This window comes from Eretmochelys imbricata, chromosome 8, assembly GCF_965152235.1.
Source record: "Eretmochelys imbricata isolate rEreImb1 chromosome 8, rEreImb1.hap1, whole genome shotgun sequence".
Taxonomy (NCBI): Eukaryota; Metazoa; Chordata; order Testudines; family Cheloniidae; genus Eretmochelys; species Eretmochelys imbricata.
The window spans coordinates 18,441,280-18,458,551 of record NC_135579.1 but is presented as its reverse complement, the minus strand read 5'-3'; the positions used below and the strand labels follow the sequence as shown (position 1 = coordinate 18,458,551).

The 17,272-nt window shown below is 44.8% G+C and overlaps 1 protein-coding gene across 1 annotated transcript in view; it reads left to right on the top strand.

Moving 5' to 3' along the window:
* PPP2R2B (protein phosphatase 2 regulatory subunit Bbeta) overlaps window positions 1-16,862 on the top strand; it is a 60,472-nt gene extending 43,610 nt beyond the window's left edge. The window contains exons 4-6 of the mRNA XM_077823864.1: window positions 13,827-13,996; window positions 14,977-15,068; window positions 16,452-16,862. Coding sequence (XP_077679990.1) covers window positions 13,827-13,996; window positions 14,977-15,068; window positions 16,452-16,731 — 542 coding nt within the window. The 3' untranslated portion in view covers window positions 16,732-16,862. The remainder of the gene's footprint in view (window positions 1-13,826; window positions 13,997-14,976; window positions 15,069-16,451) is intronic.
* The last annotated feature ends 410 nt before the right edge of the window (window positions 16,863-17,272 follow it).

Here is a 17,272-nt window from a genome sequence, read left to right as displayed (position 1 = left end):
GAATTTGATGCCACTCTGTGGGTCCACCTTTTATACAGAGCTGTACCCTGGCTGAGCAGGTGCAGAGCTGTGGCAAGGATCACAAATAGCAGCTGGAAGGAGTTTCAGTCTCAATCCTTGGAGGTAATTGAAGTGCTGTTATTGCTGCTTAAAGCCAAAAAATGGCTGCTTAAAGCCATTCCATGAACTTGCCCTTCCTTTCCCTTTCCACAGAGCTGTCTAAGCCCAACCCAGGTAATGTCGAATAGATAGCAAACACCATTTCTTTTAACCGTGAATGTAAATCTCACTGAAGAAATCCGTATTGCTTGTACTGGGAACAGTTACTGCATATGGTGGAACAGAATTATTTCACTCTGAGCAGCACATCACTGCGGGTGGCAATGTGATTTGCAATTTGTGATGTATTGCACCTCTAGCCATGTTTGTACAGGACAGGTCAAGGGCCACATCTCTGTGCAGGTGGGTAAGAGGACTAGGGTGCACTGACCATTTCTTATTCCTGCACAAGGGTCAGGCAACTTCATAATCTTGCTGGTCTCCTGAGCTCCCTTGTAGAGCCTCTAAAGATGCAAACCACTCCAAAAAGAGTGGCTAGAAGGTAGGCCATAATCTTCCTGCTCCTCCACGGTGGCAAGCAGAGCTGGCCGGGCACCCAGTGGGGAGGGGCTGCACCAGTGCCGGGTTTAAAATGGCTCCAGTGGCTCCATGGAACCTGGCCTGTGCTCAGAAGGGGCCCCGGCCTGCTCCCCTTGCACTGTGCCCCGAAGCCCCCTTGGCTCCCCCCGCCCACTACTTGCTCCTCTTGGCCGTGCGCTGCCACACACCCCGAACACCCCTGGGCTGCACACTGCCGCCCCCTGCACCAACTGTGTCCCTAGGCCACCCCAGAACACCCCTGGGCTGCCCCCTGCCCCAGTGCCCCCACAGTGCCACCGGAGCTCCCCCCTCCACAGCGCCCAAGATTTAGTCAGGGGTATATAGTACAAGTCATGGACTGATCATGGGCAGTGAATTTTTGTTTACTACCTGTGACCTGTCCATGACTTTTACTAAAAATACCCATGACTAAATCTTAGCCTTAATTATAATGGGTTCTGTACGTTGTAGCAAGAGCATTAAGGGAAGACCTTGCAAGGATGACACCTTGCATGCTATCCTATGGTTACCTTTAGCCATCCCCTTGGATAACCTTGTTGTTTCTAACCCAGCTGAATATAGACCTGTGTTTAAACATAACTACCAATTAAACCCCACTGTGCTCTTTAGCAAGGGACACTCTCAATACTGTCCTTCGGAAAGCTCAATGGGTAATAACTATATTATATGATTTGCCCACTCAAGTAGGATTCAGATTGATTGCCTCAAAGTCCTTTCCACTGTCAGATTGCTTAATGCTGCTGGTCATCCTCTCTGCTGTATGATTTTAAATTGTTGACAGATGAGAAAGAGAGAGAAGTGAAGCGGGGGTGAGCAAAAGCAGGAGAGACTGAACCAGTTTATCAGACTGTGGATACTTGGAAACTAAGGGTAGTGTGTAAGTCACTGAGTCATTTGAGTGAAGAACTCCTTGCCACATCCAGTACAATTGGTGACTGGAATGCCTACTGCACTGGCAGTGGAAGAAGAGGGAAGTTTATTTCCATAGAGAGAGAGAGAGAGAGAGTGCGCGCGTGCATGCACATGCCTGTATCCATCCATTTCCACCTCTCCTGAAATGTTCACAGCTGCAAACGGTGGAGAAATCCGCCTTGCCTCCCTTCTTAACTTTTCCACTTTTAATGGCCTCAGACTCTATATCAGGGGTGTCAAACTCAAATGACCACAAGGGCCACATAGATTCATAGATATTATGGTCAGAAGGGACCGTTATGATCATCTAGTCCGACCTCCTGCACAACGCAGGCCACAGAATCTCACCCACCCACTCCTGCGAAAAACCTCTCACCTATGTCTGAGCTACTGAAGTCCTCAAATTGTGGTTTAAAGACTTCAAGGAGCAGAGAATCCTCCAGCAAGTGATCTGTGCCCCATGCTACAGAGGAAGGTGAGAAACCTCCAGGATCTCTTCCAATCTGCCCTGGAGGAAAATGCCTTCCCGACCCCAAATATGGCGATCAGCTAAACCCGGAGCATATGGGCAAGATTCACCAGCCAGATACCCAGGAAAGAATTTTCTGTAGTAACTCAGATCCCATCCCATCACAGGCCATTGGGCCTATTTACCATGAATATTTAAAGATCAATTAATTGCCAAAATCATGTTATCCCATCATACCATCTCCTCCATAAATTTATCGAGTCTAATCTTAAAGCCAGATAGGTCTTTTGCCCCGACTGCTTCCCTTGGAAGGCTATTCCAAAACTTCACTCCTCTTATGGTTAGAAACCTTCGTCTAATTTCAAGTCTAAACTTCCTAATGACCAGTTTATATCCATTTGTTCTTGTGTCCACATTGGTATTGAGCTTAAATAATTCCTCTCCCTCTCCGGTATTTCTTTCTCCCTCTGATATATTTATAGAGAGCAATCATATCTCCCCTCAGCCTTCTTTTAGTTAGGTTAAACAAGCCCAGCTCCTTGAGTCTCCTTTAATAAGACAGGTTTTCCATTCCTCGGATCATCCTAGTAGCCTTTCTCTGTACCTGTTCCAGTTTGAATTCATCCTTCTTAAACATGGAAGACCAGAACTGCACACAGTATTCCAGGTGAGGTCTCACCAGTGCCTTGTATAACGGTACTAAAACCTCCTTATCTCTATTGGAAATACCTCCCCTGATGCATCCCAAGACTGCATTAGCTTTTTTCACGGCCATATCACATTGGCGCTTCATAGTCATCCTATGATCAACCAATACTCCAAGGTCCTTCTCCTCCTTCATTATTTCTAATTGATGCTTCCCCAGCTTATAACTAAAATTCTTGTTACACTTCCTTACACTTTTCACTATTAAATTTCATCCTATTACTATTAGTCCAGTTTACAAGGACATCCAAATTGGGAATACCTCCCAGCTTTGTATCATCCGCAAACTTTATAAGCACACTCCCACTTTTTGTGCCGAGGTCAGTAATAAAAAGATTAAATAAGATTGGTCCCAAAACTGATCCCTGAGGAACTCCACTGGTAACCTCCCTCCACTCTGACAGTTCACCTTTCAGTTGGACCTGCTGTAGTCTCCCTGTTAACCAATTCCTTATCCACCTTTCAATTTTCATATTGATCCCCAGCTTTTCCAATTTAACTAATTCTTCCCCATGTGGCACGGTATCAAACGCTTTACTGAAATCTAGGTAAATTAGATCGACTGCGTTTCCTTTGTCTAAAAAATCTGTTACTTTCTCAAAGAAGGAGATCAGGTTGGTTTGGCACGATCTACCTTTTGTAAAACCATTTTGTATTTTGTCCCATTTACCAGTGACCTCAATGTCCTTAACTACTTTCTCCTTCAAAATTTTTTCCAAGACCTTGCATACTACAGATGTCAAACTAACAGGCCTGTAGTTACCCAGATCACGTTTTTTTCCCTTTCTTAAAAATAGGAAACATGTTAGCAATTCTCCAATCATACGGTACAACCCCTGAGTTTACAGATTCATTAAAAATTCTTGCTAATGGGCTTGCAATTTCATGTGCCAATTCCTTGGATGAAGATTATCTGGGCCCCCCGATTTAGTCCCATTAAGCCATTCGAGTTTCGCTTCTACCTCAGATACGGTAATATCTACCTCCATATCCTCATTTCCATTTGTCATGCCACCATTATCCCTAAGAGCCTCTTTAGCCTTATTAAAGACTGAGGCAAAGTATTTGTTTAGATATTGGGCCATGCCTAGATTATCCTTGACCTCCACTGCATCCTCAGTGTTTCGCGATCCCACTTCTTCTTTCTTTTGTTTTCGTCTTATTTATATGGCTATAGAACCTTTTACTATTGGTTTTAATTCCCTTTGCAAGGTCCAACTCTACTTGACTTTTAGCCTGTCTCACTTTATCCCTACATGTTCTGACCTCAATAAGGTAGCTTTCCTTGCTGATCCCTCCCATCTTCCACTCCCTGTATACTTTCTGCTTTTTCTTAATCACCTCTCTGAGATGCTTGCTCATCCAGCTTGGTCTACAACTCCTGCCTATGAATTTTTTCCCCTTTCTTGGGATGCAGGCTTTCGATAGCTTCTGCAACTTTGATTTAAAGTAATCCCAGGCCTCTTCTGCCTTTAGATCCATAAATTCTTCAGTCCAATCCACTTCCCTAACTAATTTCCTTAATTTTTGAAAGTCAGCCCTTTTGAAATCAAAAACCCTAGTTGCAGATTTATTTTTGTTAATCCTTCCATTCAGTTTGAACTGAATTAGCTCATGGTCACTTGAACCAAGATTGTCCCCTGCAACCATTTCTTCTGAGGTCCTCACTACTCACCAAAAGCAAATCTAAAATGGCATCCCCTCTAGTCGGTTCAGCAACATCCATTTTAGATGAAGGAATCCATCAGCTATCGCATCTAGGAAAATCTGAGCCCTATTATTATTACTAGCTCTCGTCCTCCAGTCTATATCTGGGAAGTTAAAGTCTCCCATGATCACGCGATTTACTTCATTAAAAACATTAAACAGGGCTCCATATGCAAATTAGATCCCGGCGGTCTATAGCACACCCCAAGCACTATCCCAGGGGAGGCTCTAGTAGTTTTCTTCCCCAATGTAATTTTTGCCCAGACGGACTCTGTCTTATCCATTCCATCGCTTCTTATTTCTTTACATTCTACCTCATCATTGATATACAATGCTACTCTACCACTTTACCTTTATTTCTGTCTTTCCTAAACAGCACATACCCTTCAATACCTGTAGTCCAGTCATGACTACTATTCCACCATGTTTCTGTTATCCCTATAATATCTGGTTTCACTTCCTGCACCAGTAGCTCTAGTTCCTCCATTTTGTTACCTAAGCTCCTCGCATTGGTGTACAAACATCTTAATTTTTGCTGTTTGGCCTCGCTCACATTCTGTACCCTATTAGGCACGGTCATTCTGCAGCCAGTGTAACTTATTAGACTGGTATCCACACTTCCCTTCCTCCTTGTATACATTTTCCTACCCACGGCTGTACCTTTCTTACTTTGTTTTTTTTCTCTCTCAATGCTAAAATCCGACATGGAGATTACCTGGACATCTCCCCCAAATTCCTAGTTTAAAGCTCTCTTAATCAGTTAGGCCAACCTCCATCCTAGAAGTCTATTTCCTTCCCTACTCAGATGAAGTCCATCCCGAGAGAACTGTCCTCTGTCCATGAATGCCTCCCAGTGGCCATACATCCAAAGCCCTCCTTATAGCACCACTGCCTAAGCCATCTGTTGATAGTCATAATCTTGTCACACCTTTGTTGCCCTTCTCTAGGAACAGGCAGAATCCCACTAAAGATCACCTGAGCCTCGATTTCCTTAAGCGTCTTCCCCAGCCTAGCATAGTTTCCCTTCATACGTTCCAGTGAAAATCTATCAGTATCATTTGTTCCCACATGAAGGATAATTAGGGGATTCTTTCCCGCTCCCTTTTCAACCTCAGGATCCTTTTTCAACCTCAGGTCTACATCCCATATCTTAGCATGTGGAAGACAGCACACCCTTCTATTCTCTCAATCAGCTCTGGTTACAGGCCTGTCTATTCTTCTCAGTAAAGAGTCCCCGATCAGATAGACCTGCCTTTTCCTGGTGTTATTCTCCAGTCTATCCACTGTTCCCTCTGGCTGCAAGTTCTTTCCATTCCTATTCTCCCTTGTAATCCTCTTCAACCCATCCTGTATCCTCCTGGGGCTCATATTTGGTGTAGTCTCCATTGACTCTTCCCCTTTTCCTATAGGACTAGCTGCTCTTCTCTTCTTCCTTACCCTTCCACCTTCAGTGACTACCTGCTGAGCCCCTTCTTCATTTTCCAACTCTGCAAACCTGTTCTTGAGCTCTATTTGTCCTTCACTAGCCCTTCTTTTCTGCTGCCTGGTTCTTTTAGTCACATTCTTCCACTGACCACTTTCCTCACCCAGTCTCCCCTCAGAATTCCCCAGTCCTGCTTCCATCTGCAAGTCTGAGCTTTTCCCTTCAGACACCTCATGTCTTTGCTCCCTAATCTGCTCAAACCCCTTTCTAAACTCAACCAGACTTTCCACCTACATCACCAAACCTTGGATCTTTTCCTCCATCAGCTCTATCAGACAGCACTTCATGCAGACAAAACTCTTACCAGGCACCCCCTCCAGGATCATGTACATACAGCAGCTTCCACATCCAGTCATCCTCATTGTGTTTTCCACTACATGGGTCACTCCCACTGCTGCCTCTGTATCTGTCATAGCTTTCCCACCTAAATCCTGTTAATCTGGGAAACACAAACCACACCAAAATACCACCACCACAGCAAAACCCAAACCAGCACCACAAGACAATCGCCCCTTACAAACTCCCACTGAAACTCCCCTGTTTACAGCTCTGTTCGCTAGCTCCTGTGCCGCTACAGCTGAGGATTAGTACATTGGCCTGAGGGCCGCATCACTGGCACCCCGCTCCCACCCCCACTCCATCCCTTCCATGGGGCCCCGCCCCTGCCCTACCTCTTCCCACCCCCTTCCCTGCCCCCATTCCCAGGAGGGGTTTGGGGTGCGGCAGGGGGCTCAGCACAGGGGGTTGGGGTGCAGGAGGCATGTGGCAGGTGGCTCAGGACAGGGGGTTCAGCTGCAGGAGGGGTTTGGGGGGGGGGTCCAGCCCGGCACGAACTGGGGCCAGGGCAGGCTGCTTGCCTGCCTGCTGTGTCCCCGTGCCACTCCGGGAAGCGGCCGGAATCTGGGGAAGGAGGGCACAGGGGTCTGTATGTCGCCCTGGCCGCTCCTCCAGGTACCTCCCCCCTCAGCTCCCATTGGCTGGAAATGGGGAACCACGGCCAATGGGAGCTTCGGGGTAGGTACCTGGAGGAGCGGCCAGGGCAACGCACAGAACCCTGTGCCCACCGTCCCCCAGGGCCCGGCCGCTTCCTGCAGTGGCGCGGGGGCCAGGCAGGCAGGCAGGGAGCCTGCCCTGCCTCGGGTGTGAGCCGGGCCAGAGCCGCTCTAGGTAAACGCTGGGGGATGCGGGGGGACTGCAGGGAGCTGGCGGGCTGCAGCAAATAGCCCCGTAGACCGCGTGTTTGAGACCCCTGATCTATATGAATGTTTAGCTGTTGAAATACCTCTGATGGTGGAGTTAAAATATCCTCGGCATAGCAAGTGCACCATGGAATGAATGCGTTAACTCTGATCAGACCTCTCATATCACCTGGTGGGACGCATGGTGACTTGTAAGCACTTTCCCTACAGTACCAGGAACTCAAAGGAATCAAAGTCTGCTTTGTATTCTTTGTATGAGGCTCTCTGTTGGGGGTTTGTCCCAGGTTTTTCACGGTGTGTGTCAGCTCTTATGTTTCCAGCATTAGTGCTCTTAAAGCCTTCACAGACTGAACCCTGTCCTCTCTTCATGACTCCTTTTCTCCCAGGAGAGGTCCTACCCATTCTTCATGCTTTATTTGCTACAATCAGCAGCATCTCATCCATGCACTTCCACAGGGGCTAATACAGAGGTAGACTAATTAAACTTATCAGCAACCCAGACTGATAAAATTAACTGTTCCTTTACTCTAAGGGCTTGGCTACACTTGCGAGTTAGAGCGCCTTAAAGCAGCCGCAGGCGCCCTAGCTCACTACCCGCCCACACTGGCAAGGCACATAGAGCACTCTGACTCCATGGGTAGAGCACTCCTGGCACTCCACTTTGGCGAGAAGATTAACGCTTGTTGCACCTTGGCTGAAACGCCTGGGCGTCAGTGTGAACAAGGTGTTGCTTTACTGTGCTCTGATCAGCCTCTGGAAATGTCCCATAATCCCCTTAAGTAAAGTGACCACTCTTCTCATTGTTTTGGACTCACTGTAGAAATACGGATATGCCCTTTGAAAGCTCCGTTTCTGACAGCCGGCATGCTTAACTGCACCGAGACAGAGCAACCGTTACTGTGGAATGTTGTGTGTGAGAGAGAGAGGTGGGGGGAGAGAGGAGGTCTGCTGCTGTCTGAACTTACAAGACAGCATGCTGACATGCTCTCAGCCCCCGAAAAAACCCATTCTCTCTCCCCCCACGTACACACAACACACTCCCCTGTCACACTCCACTCCACCTCACCCCATTTGAAAAGTATGTTGCAGCCACTTGAATGCTGGGATAGCCACCACAATGCACTGCTCTCTGTGGCCGTTGCAAGAGCTGCTAATGTGGCTACGCCAGTGCGCTTGTAGCTGTCAGTGTGAACAGATTGCAGTGCTTTCCCTACTGCGCGCTATGAAGGCTGGTTTAACTCAAAGCGCTCTACATCTGCATGTGTAGCCATGCCCTAAGAACTCCTTACCTAGGGAAGTTTTACCATTAGCAAGATGAAAGATCCTTGGGCTTGGGAGAGAAGCTCTGCAGAGTTTGTACTGCCAAGGAGTCAGAGGGAGGTTAGAGCACAGGCCCACCAGTACCATATGGATCACCAGAGAGCTACTGGGGGCACTAGGACAGAATTTCTATGTGAATGAGTGGTAGGGCACCCATGAGCCCCTCAAGGGAAAAATGCAAAGAAAACTCTGAGTAGCCCATGTAGGAGACTGTATGGCCATATAAGACAAAGTCCTGGCTGGGATGATTTAGTTGGTGTTAGACTATATGACCTCCTGAGGTCTCTTCCAACCCTAATCTTCTTTGATTAACCAGACTTCATCGAGCCATTATGTGCTTTGTCTGCATTTTCTTTCCAGTCAGACTCTCCTTGACTGGTCTGTGCATGGTGGATAACTCATACACCTTATGCAGTGCTGATGGTGTTACAAAAGCTGGACTGTGGCATCCTAATGAATCTGAAACACTCTGAAAGCTGGATGCCAAGTAGAAAAGGCGCAGTGAGCACAATGGGGAAGAGGCTTGTATAGCCTAAGCCTTCTAGGAGGTGTATTAAGGGATTGGGAATTGTATGGAGATTTGTTAATCTCTCTCCTAGGCTGATATTTCTGCCCTAAAGAGAGACAACTGATATTTTTCCCCATATAGAGACATGATTGACAATTTCCACCATAATGGGACAAAACTGGCAATTTTCCTGCAGAGCAAAGCAGGTGACAATTTTCCTTTGGAGAGACACAAGGCAACAGGTTTCCCGTGGAGAGGCAGCACACTCCCATAGAGAGCTGCATCTAACAATTTTTCCATAGAGAGAGACTCACCCAATCATTTTCCCCAAGGAGGGAATCATCCAACAGTATTTCCCATTTAGACAAGGCTTCACCTGGGCAGTGTCGTAGATGCAGATCAAACAAGAGTTGAGCTGATCACTGACCAGGCCTTAACAAGCCCTCTCCAGCTGGCAGTTATGAAGTGCAATATTGAACCACTGTCATTCTAGTGTATTTCTAAAAATGTGTTAAGGCATGTGCATTTGAAAATCCCACTAGGCACCTACCTGAATTTTTAGGTGCCTAAATACCTTTAAAATCTGGCCCTGAGAGCCATCCTTTTCCTTGAATTTTAAATGAATTGAAGTCCCTTTGCTGTTTCATAATTATACTATGGAGGAGAAACAGTTTTGACTGGACTTTCTGTGCCATCATGATTGGCTGTTTGGGTCAACTGTCCCCCTCCTCTTCCACCTCAGTCTTTTCACCTCAGATTCACTCCACACCTATACCTCTTGCCTTCTTCTCCTTGCCCTGTGGCCTTCACATGCCCTACTAACTAACTCCCCCCCTTCCCCAAACAATCATGGAAGAAACATGCAGTTTGCTGCCATCACAGTGTTCACTGTGTCTGTGTGTTCCAGTCCCTCCCCCCTCCCTGCGTCTGCCGAGTCTATTTAAAAGAAACAGCCCCTTGCACCATCTTGGCTTCTTTTCACAGCATAGGAAATGGTTAGCATTTCCTGATGTTGCCTCTCCTTTGTCTTTACTTGCTGTGATGAAATCTTTTACCTGAATGGAAATCAGTTGTCTCCAATGGGACTCCTTGTTACAGCTGTACTGAGGGTTGACATTGCGCCAAATATGCTGGGACAGGCTTGAATCAGTAGTTGCCGATGAAATCGCCAAGGAAGCCAATTGTTGTGGCAACATGGAATCTGAAACTGTGAGCCCGTGCTGAGTGGTGAGGCCTCCTGTGGTCTCTGGTAACAATGCGATTCATAGACTTCTACGTTTCCAGTTTTCCAGTCAGCATTGGTAATTTATTGTGATGAAAGTTTAAATGGAGTAAAGAGCATAACAAAGCCCTCTGTTGGTGTTGATCTTATTTACTGATGAGTAAACCTCAGTCCAAGTAGTGGGTTTGAAGGTGCCTTGCAAAAGGATCTTACTGGAGATGGGCTGAATTTCAGCGAAGATCCGGAGTTCAGGGGTGTTTTGGCTCCAGAATTTTCATTTGGGTCCATCTCTAAATCTTTTCCTGCTTCTTGCAGTTCTGGTTTTCCAGCCTATCTGAGAAGTGACAGGGTCCCAACGTTGCAGACATAAGGACCTGTTTTACATAAAAAAATTTGACCCGTACTTGAATCAAGACATTCGGGAATTATGGCCTCCTTTGTAGCCATGACTGGACACTTCCTTTGCCCTACATGCACATTTCCTCGTTCTTCAGCATGGATGTGCCCCCATGGTGGAAGGCAATGGAGACATCTGTGAAAGTAATGTTCCCCCTTGCTTTTGAGGCCCCCATTTCCTGGGACCCTCATCAGGGCATTCAGGAGAAATAGACGCCTGGTCACTTCCTTGGGCTGCTCTGAAGAGCACTTTTCCCCCTGGTAGTGGCTTTTCTTATGACTTCAGACCTCTGGAATGAGGACCCCGCCCCCCACAAAGGCAAGGTTGGCACAGCATATACAATGGTTGTTGAAGACTGAGGTTAAAAAGATGAGCAGTAAAAAAGGCAAATATAGAAACAACAATAACAACCTGTACAAAAAGAGCATGGGGAAAAGCAATGGAATAGATTTTGATGTTCAGCCAAGGGGGGATCTGACTCCCAAGAACAATAGCCTGTGGAATATTCAGTTCCTGGTGAAATGTATCAAAAATTTGCCTTGTTATTTTTTAACACCACCATTGCCTTGTTCTTGCTGGTATTTCCCATTCATTCACAGTATTCTTCAGATACTCCAGGGCTTTTTTGTTGTTTGTAGTTTTTGACATTTCCCAGTTCTACAGCATCAGCAATAATTCCTCCTGCTCGTGTGATATAGACTTAACACTTCCAGCCTTGACACAAGCTCATACACGTACGTACACACTGAATGGAAATGATGCAGCCATTAAAGAAAGCCTCATGAAGTCAGCCCACTGGGTGTGAGCAAACCCGTAATTATTACACTGAAGACATGACATGGAATTTAGATGCTCTCTGCAGACCAGCTCAGATCTTTTATTTTCTGTTGTTGTTGGGGTGTTGGTTTTTCATTTATTTATTTTTTAAAACCTGCAGGTCAGCAGAATTCCTGCTGGCAATTAAAGGAGCCCAACCTGGATCCTGCTGTGAGCTACGTCATTTCTGATTTGTAGAGAGATCATTTATTCTGGCACTTGAGGCGATTTTTTTCCCCCATCCTACTCCAGAATTCAGGAGTTCACAGCCCAGCACTTAGATAGGGGATAATAACATTGAACAAATGTTTGCACTCAGTATGGTCTTCTGAAAGTCAGTCTCTGGCAGCACTTCTTGTGGTACATGAAACAGCCAGGCTGACAGCCAGGTTAAGCCACTTATTTTCTAGACAGAAGGTGGGTCTGAATATTAGTCCAACTTTCAATGGAACAGCAGTGGAGGGGTTTTTATAAAAAGAATTTCAGTTCTAGTGAAAGGGACTGGATGGAGACTGGAGTCCTCTCTCCAACCACAGCACAAGGGTAGCCTGTGCAGCAGCAATACAAACTTCCACCATGCCACCCTGCCTCAACTCTAACTCGTAGTGACCATCTACAGAGATGGATCAGACCTGATAGATGGCCCACTCAGTCCTCAGCCTCTGTTGATGCCACCAACAAGGGTCCATATGTGACGAGGACCACCAGTTCAGGTGGTTTTGAGAGAGACACGTCCTGCTGATGGCATTCAGAAATATAATTTTATAAATGGGCCCCAAATTGCTGAACTTCATTGGTCTCCTTTGTAAGCTGCTCAAATTGTGATGTATTCAGGGAGTTACAAGATTGTATGCTTGCAGTAGCTATGAAATTGTACATTGACTTCAAGTTGCTCATCACTTTGATTTTCAGGGTGCAGGAATGATCTGTAAGGCTTTATGGTTTTGGGCTAGTGTTACATTGTTGATATATTGATTTCCTATGGTCCTCCTTGCTCATTGCTCTTATTAAAGGTGAGGTAGCTTCAACTATGCAGGGTAAAATCCTTCAAATATGGGCATTTTGTCTACTTTATGTCAAATCCAGACCCAGTATAAATGGGGATGCAAGTCCACTGACTCCAATCGAGTTGCATCTGCTTATAGCAGAGTCAATTTTGGCCCTACAACTCTTGTGTTCACCACCTTTTGGATTCATTCCAGCTGTGCAGTCAAAGTGACGCCTCATTTTGTAGTGCTGCATTTTAATTTAGGAAATTAATATTTTATAGTGCGTGATTTATAATGACTCTCTGAATAGCACTGTAGGGTGCCTTGCACATGAATGATGAAATGCAACCAAAGATTGTACTGTATAGTTTAAAACTGTCAGACAAAATTAAATGGTGAGAAAGCATGACAGTCTCACTGGTCACTGCATTTTGGTGCTAGACCTTTGTGCTGAAAATGTCTCACTCTAAGATCTCAGAACACCAATGCCAGGTTTTCCTTATCATGATGTAAAGAGGTGGAACTCAAGGGAAAAAAATGAAGTTTCACCCCAAAAAAGAGCTTAATATGCAAGATTTTTGTGTCGCACTGACACTTTCATCAATGTGAGTTTAGGGCCCCCAGCACCATGAAGGATCAGGCTCAAATGCTGAAGGGTTCTTAGGAAAAAGTAGAAACAAAACTGAGTTTGGCTCAAATTTCCCTTCTTTCTCTTGATTATTTTAATGTTGCACATTCAGATACAGATATCAGAAGAAACTTACCCTGTGGGCTGGTTCATGAAATAAATGTCTGTTATGGGATTTCTTGCACCTTTCTGTGAAGCACCAGGTGCTGGCCACTGTCAGATTGCTGGGTTAGATGAACCTCGGGTCTGATGTAGAATGGCAATTCCTACGTTCCTATCCTTTTGTTACGGTCCTTTCTATACAGGTACAGTCACTGATTTGCCACTAAATACTGTCCAAGCAGACACATTAGAACATTCCAACTGACCATGCTAGCCCAGGCCCTGATTCAGGAAAGCACTTAATTTGCATAATTCATAGATATTTAGGTCAGAAGGGACCATTATGATCATCTAGTCTGACCTCCTGCACAACACAGGCCACAGAATTTCACCCACCACTCCTGCAAAATACCTCTCACCTCTGTCTGAGCTATTGAAGTCCTCAAATCGTAGTTTAAAGACTTCAAGGAGCAGAGAATCCTCCAGCAAGTGACCCGTGCCCCATGCTACAGAGGAAGGCGAAAAACCTCCAGGGCCTCTTCCAATCTGCCCTGGAGGAAAATTCCTTCCCGACCCCAAATAAGTTAATCACATGCTTTCCTGATTTGGGGCCCCAGTGTGCCATTGTTGCATGACCAGTCTTCCTCTAAGATCATATGGATTCAACTTACAGCATGTTTTATGTTGCTGTTTTTCTTTTGTTCTGCAGTTTTTGAAGAGCCTGAAGACCCAAGTAACAGATCATTTTTTTCTGAGATCATCTCCTCAATTTCTGATGTTAAATTCAGTCACAGTGGAAGGTATATCATGACCAGGGACTATCTCACCGTCAAAGTATGGGACCTGAACATGGAGAACAGGCCTATTGAGACATACCAGGTATTTCATCTTCAAGGCTGATGGGACAAGAGACATTTAAAACTAAATAGGAACAGTTGTAGGGATTCGGAATAAATGGGAAAGCACCAGATTTCACCTTTCATTGATGGGTGCACAAGTTCGTGATAGAAAGGGTTAGGGTAAACATACAAAGTATAAGAACTTGCCCCTGCTCCCACAGAAGTTTTGCCTGTGATTTCAATGGGAGCATATCTATAAAATATGAGCTTGAGTGACTTGATAAATTATAACCTTTTTGATTTTTTTCCTTTTATGATTTGGATAGATTGGTGAAACTAGTTTGGTGAAGGTGAGGAATTGATTTTCAGGTATATTTTGGACAGGTGTTGGGCAAAGTGCCCCACGAGACCTTCCTTAATCCAGACCCGCAGCACCCGATACCATTCCAATGCTGGGTCCCTTAACACAGATCTGTCACTGTACTTCAGCCCACTGGGGACTTGAGCCATCTTTGAAATGGTAACATTCATTTTTCATAGGCTAGACTGTAAAATGATTGAAAGTGCATATACAACTGAACACACTTAAACGCTCTGTCCAACTCCATTTAGAGAACACAGGTTTCAGAGTAGCAGCCATGTTAGTCTGTATCTGCAAAAAGAAAAGGAGTACTTGTGGCACCTTAGAGACTAACAAATTTATTTGAGCATAAGCTTTTGTGAGTTACAGCTCACTTCATTGGCTGCATTCAGAGAACACAGTGAACCAGTCAATATATCCATCAATGCCTTTGTTTGAGGATGTATTAGTAAGTACTACAGCGGGAACAAACCTCACATTTGTAAGGCGCTGGGCTATATAGGTGAAATGCAGAAGTAACAAGCAGTGAGTAGATGTTGAAGGTGCAATGCTGACAAACTGGCTATGCTTTTTGATGAGTTTTGGACTTCATGCTTTGTGGAAGTTCTGATAGAGCCTGGTCTTGTTTTCATTCCGCTGCCTTGTGCCTTTGCTGTTAGGTACACGATTACCTCCGAAGCAAGCTGTGCTCGCTCTATGAGAATGACTGCATCTTCGATAAATTTGAATGTGTGTGGAATGGGTCTGACAGGTGAGACGCATCATCATGAATTATAAGAAGGGATTTTTCTCTGACGGTTCCCCAAACCACCCATTGTATTATTCATTCTGCGCTCAGAATGTGCTGTCAGTTTGGGAGGATATGCTTTATTTTTCTTACACAGCAGAGAAGTTGAATTCCTATGTTAAGTGCAAAATGTAATGCAACCTTAACCACAACCAGCATGTACATCATACTATTGGCTCTTCTCTCCCTTCTGCTCTATAGTTCTTTCACTGACCTCTTTGTGGGTGACATGAATGTTTGGTGCACAGTTTGGAGTTCTTTTCATAAATATATGGATAGAAACAGAGATTGGCCTAACCCAGAACCGCATGTTAAACTCCTCAAAATTTCAGGCATTATTGGAAGTGGGGAGGTGCTGTCAGATGCAAATCCTTGTAATCTGAATCTATGCCTGAAGTTTTGGTACCACATCATCCAAACCTTCTGGTTCTGGTTTCGATGTGGCTGAAATCTCAGGAGACCAGTTGTTCATGTGGAGATTTTGGCTGAAGAAGATGACGATACAGTTTGGTCCAAAATTGCAGAAATTCTCACATTAGTCACACCATTCAAGGTGGCAGAAATCACGTACGATTACCTGAAATCTTGTACGATTTCTGCATTTGTGCACCAAAATCTTGTGCAAATTCAGCACCCTCAAAACATAAACCCAGCCTTAATTGAGCCTTGAACCCAAATCCCATATCTAAGTTGGTTCCAAATAATGCCTCCTTGCCCCATCAGTAGTTTAAAAGGTTGGGGGTTTTTGCCTTTAACGATGGGTGAAATTCAGAGTACAGGTCAGAAAAAACTCATGTCGAATTATGAGATTCTTATTCAGTCTGTACTTCGGAAAAACTCATGGATTTCCATGGGAATTTTCTTTGAATAAGTACAGAGAAAAGACTTGATGAGATGCGTGGGCTTATTCAAATATATCCAAAGATCTTTGGTCTGATAAAAGGAATGGAGTTCTCCAGAACTTGCTGATTCTGGCTGGTTGGAAGTCCTGCAAGAATAGCCTTTATCAATAGAGTTCTCAGTCATCCAAGCCCAATAAATATAGAGGCATGGGGAAAAAACCAAGAACTCAAAGGAAAGTTACCAAAGTCATTCCTAGCCCTTGGGGAAGGAGGAAGGTTGCCATCTTGAGGTCAGTCTATCACAAACCACTATGGCTAATTCAGGAGTGACATTGTCTCTCACCATGCCCTTATTGTCCAGAAGGATAGTGAATATGATCTGATGCCTCAAGATTGGGGAAGGGAGAGTAAGACATAGAAGCTTGAGAGGCCCTAAACTCTAGCTGCTGTGCCATCCTTGTATGGCATAATTAACTCTCATCTGTTCTTTCCACTTGCTTCACAGTGTCATAATGACCGGTTCCTACAACAATTTTTTCAGAATGTTTGACCGCAACACCAAGCGTGACGTAACCCTGGAGGCCTCTAGGGAAAACAGCAAACCCCGGGCCATACTCAAGCCCCGCAAAGTGTGCGTTGGGGGCAAACGGAGGAAAGACGAAATTAGCGTGGACAGTCTGGACTTCAGCAAAAAGATCTTGCATACAGCTTGGCATCCTTCAGAAAATATCATTGCAGTGGCCGCAACAAATAATCTGTATATATTCCAGGACAAGGTTAACTAGGAGGACAAGTTATTCTTTAGGAATCTCATGTACAGAATATTAGTAAACACAAGTTTTAAAATGTTTCTTTTCTTTTCCCTCCTCCCTGTTCATTTGTTTAATTATTCCTCTGCAGATAATGTGTAGAGGCATGCAAACAGATTCCAATATCCCCTGCCTCCCACTCACCTTAAAGCAACGGGTTGGCAAACCCAGTAGATACTGGTATCATGGTTTTGTTTATTTTTTTTTTAAGAGTTGAGAGCTAACAGATGTAATGATCCCTTCAATAGCTGGCTTGGATTTCTGATGCTTTTATTACATCCAGTACTCTTTGGTGGTTCCTAGTGTTGTTTGGTTCTAGACATCTGCTGGTTTAAATTGAGGTTAATACTGTAGTATGGTATTTAAAAATTCAACTTAGGTCAGAAAAGAAGGGGGGGTGTGTATGTGTTGTTTCTAATTAAGTAATCCCAGGGTTCTTTTAGTATCATTTGAGATATTCCACTTGCAGAATGATGTTGCCCTTGCCAATGTTTTTTTAAATTTATCTTTTTTTTTC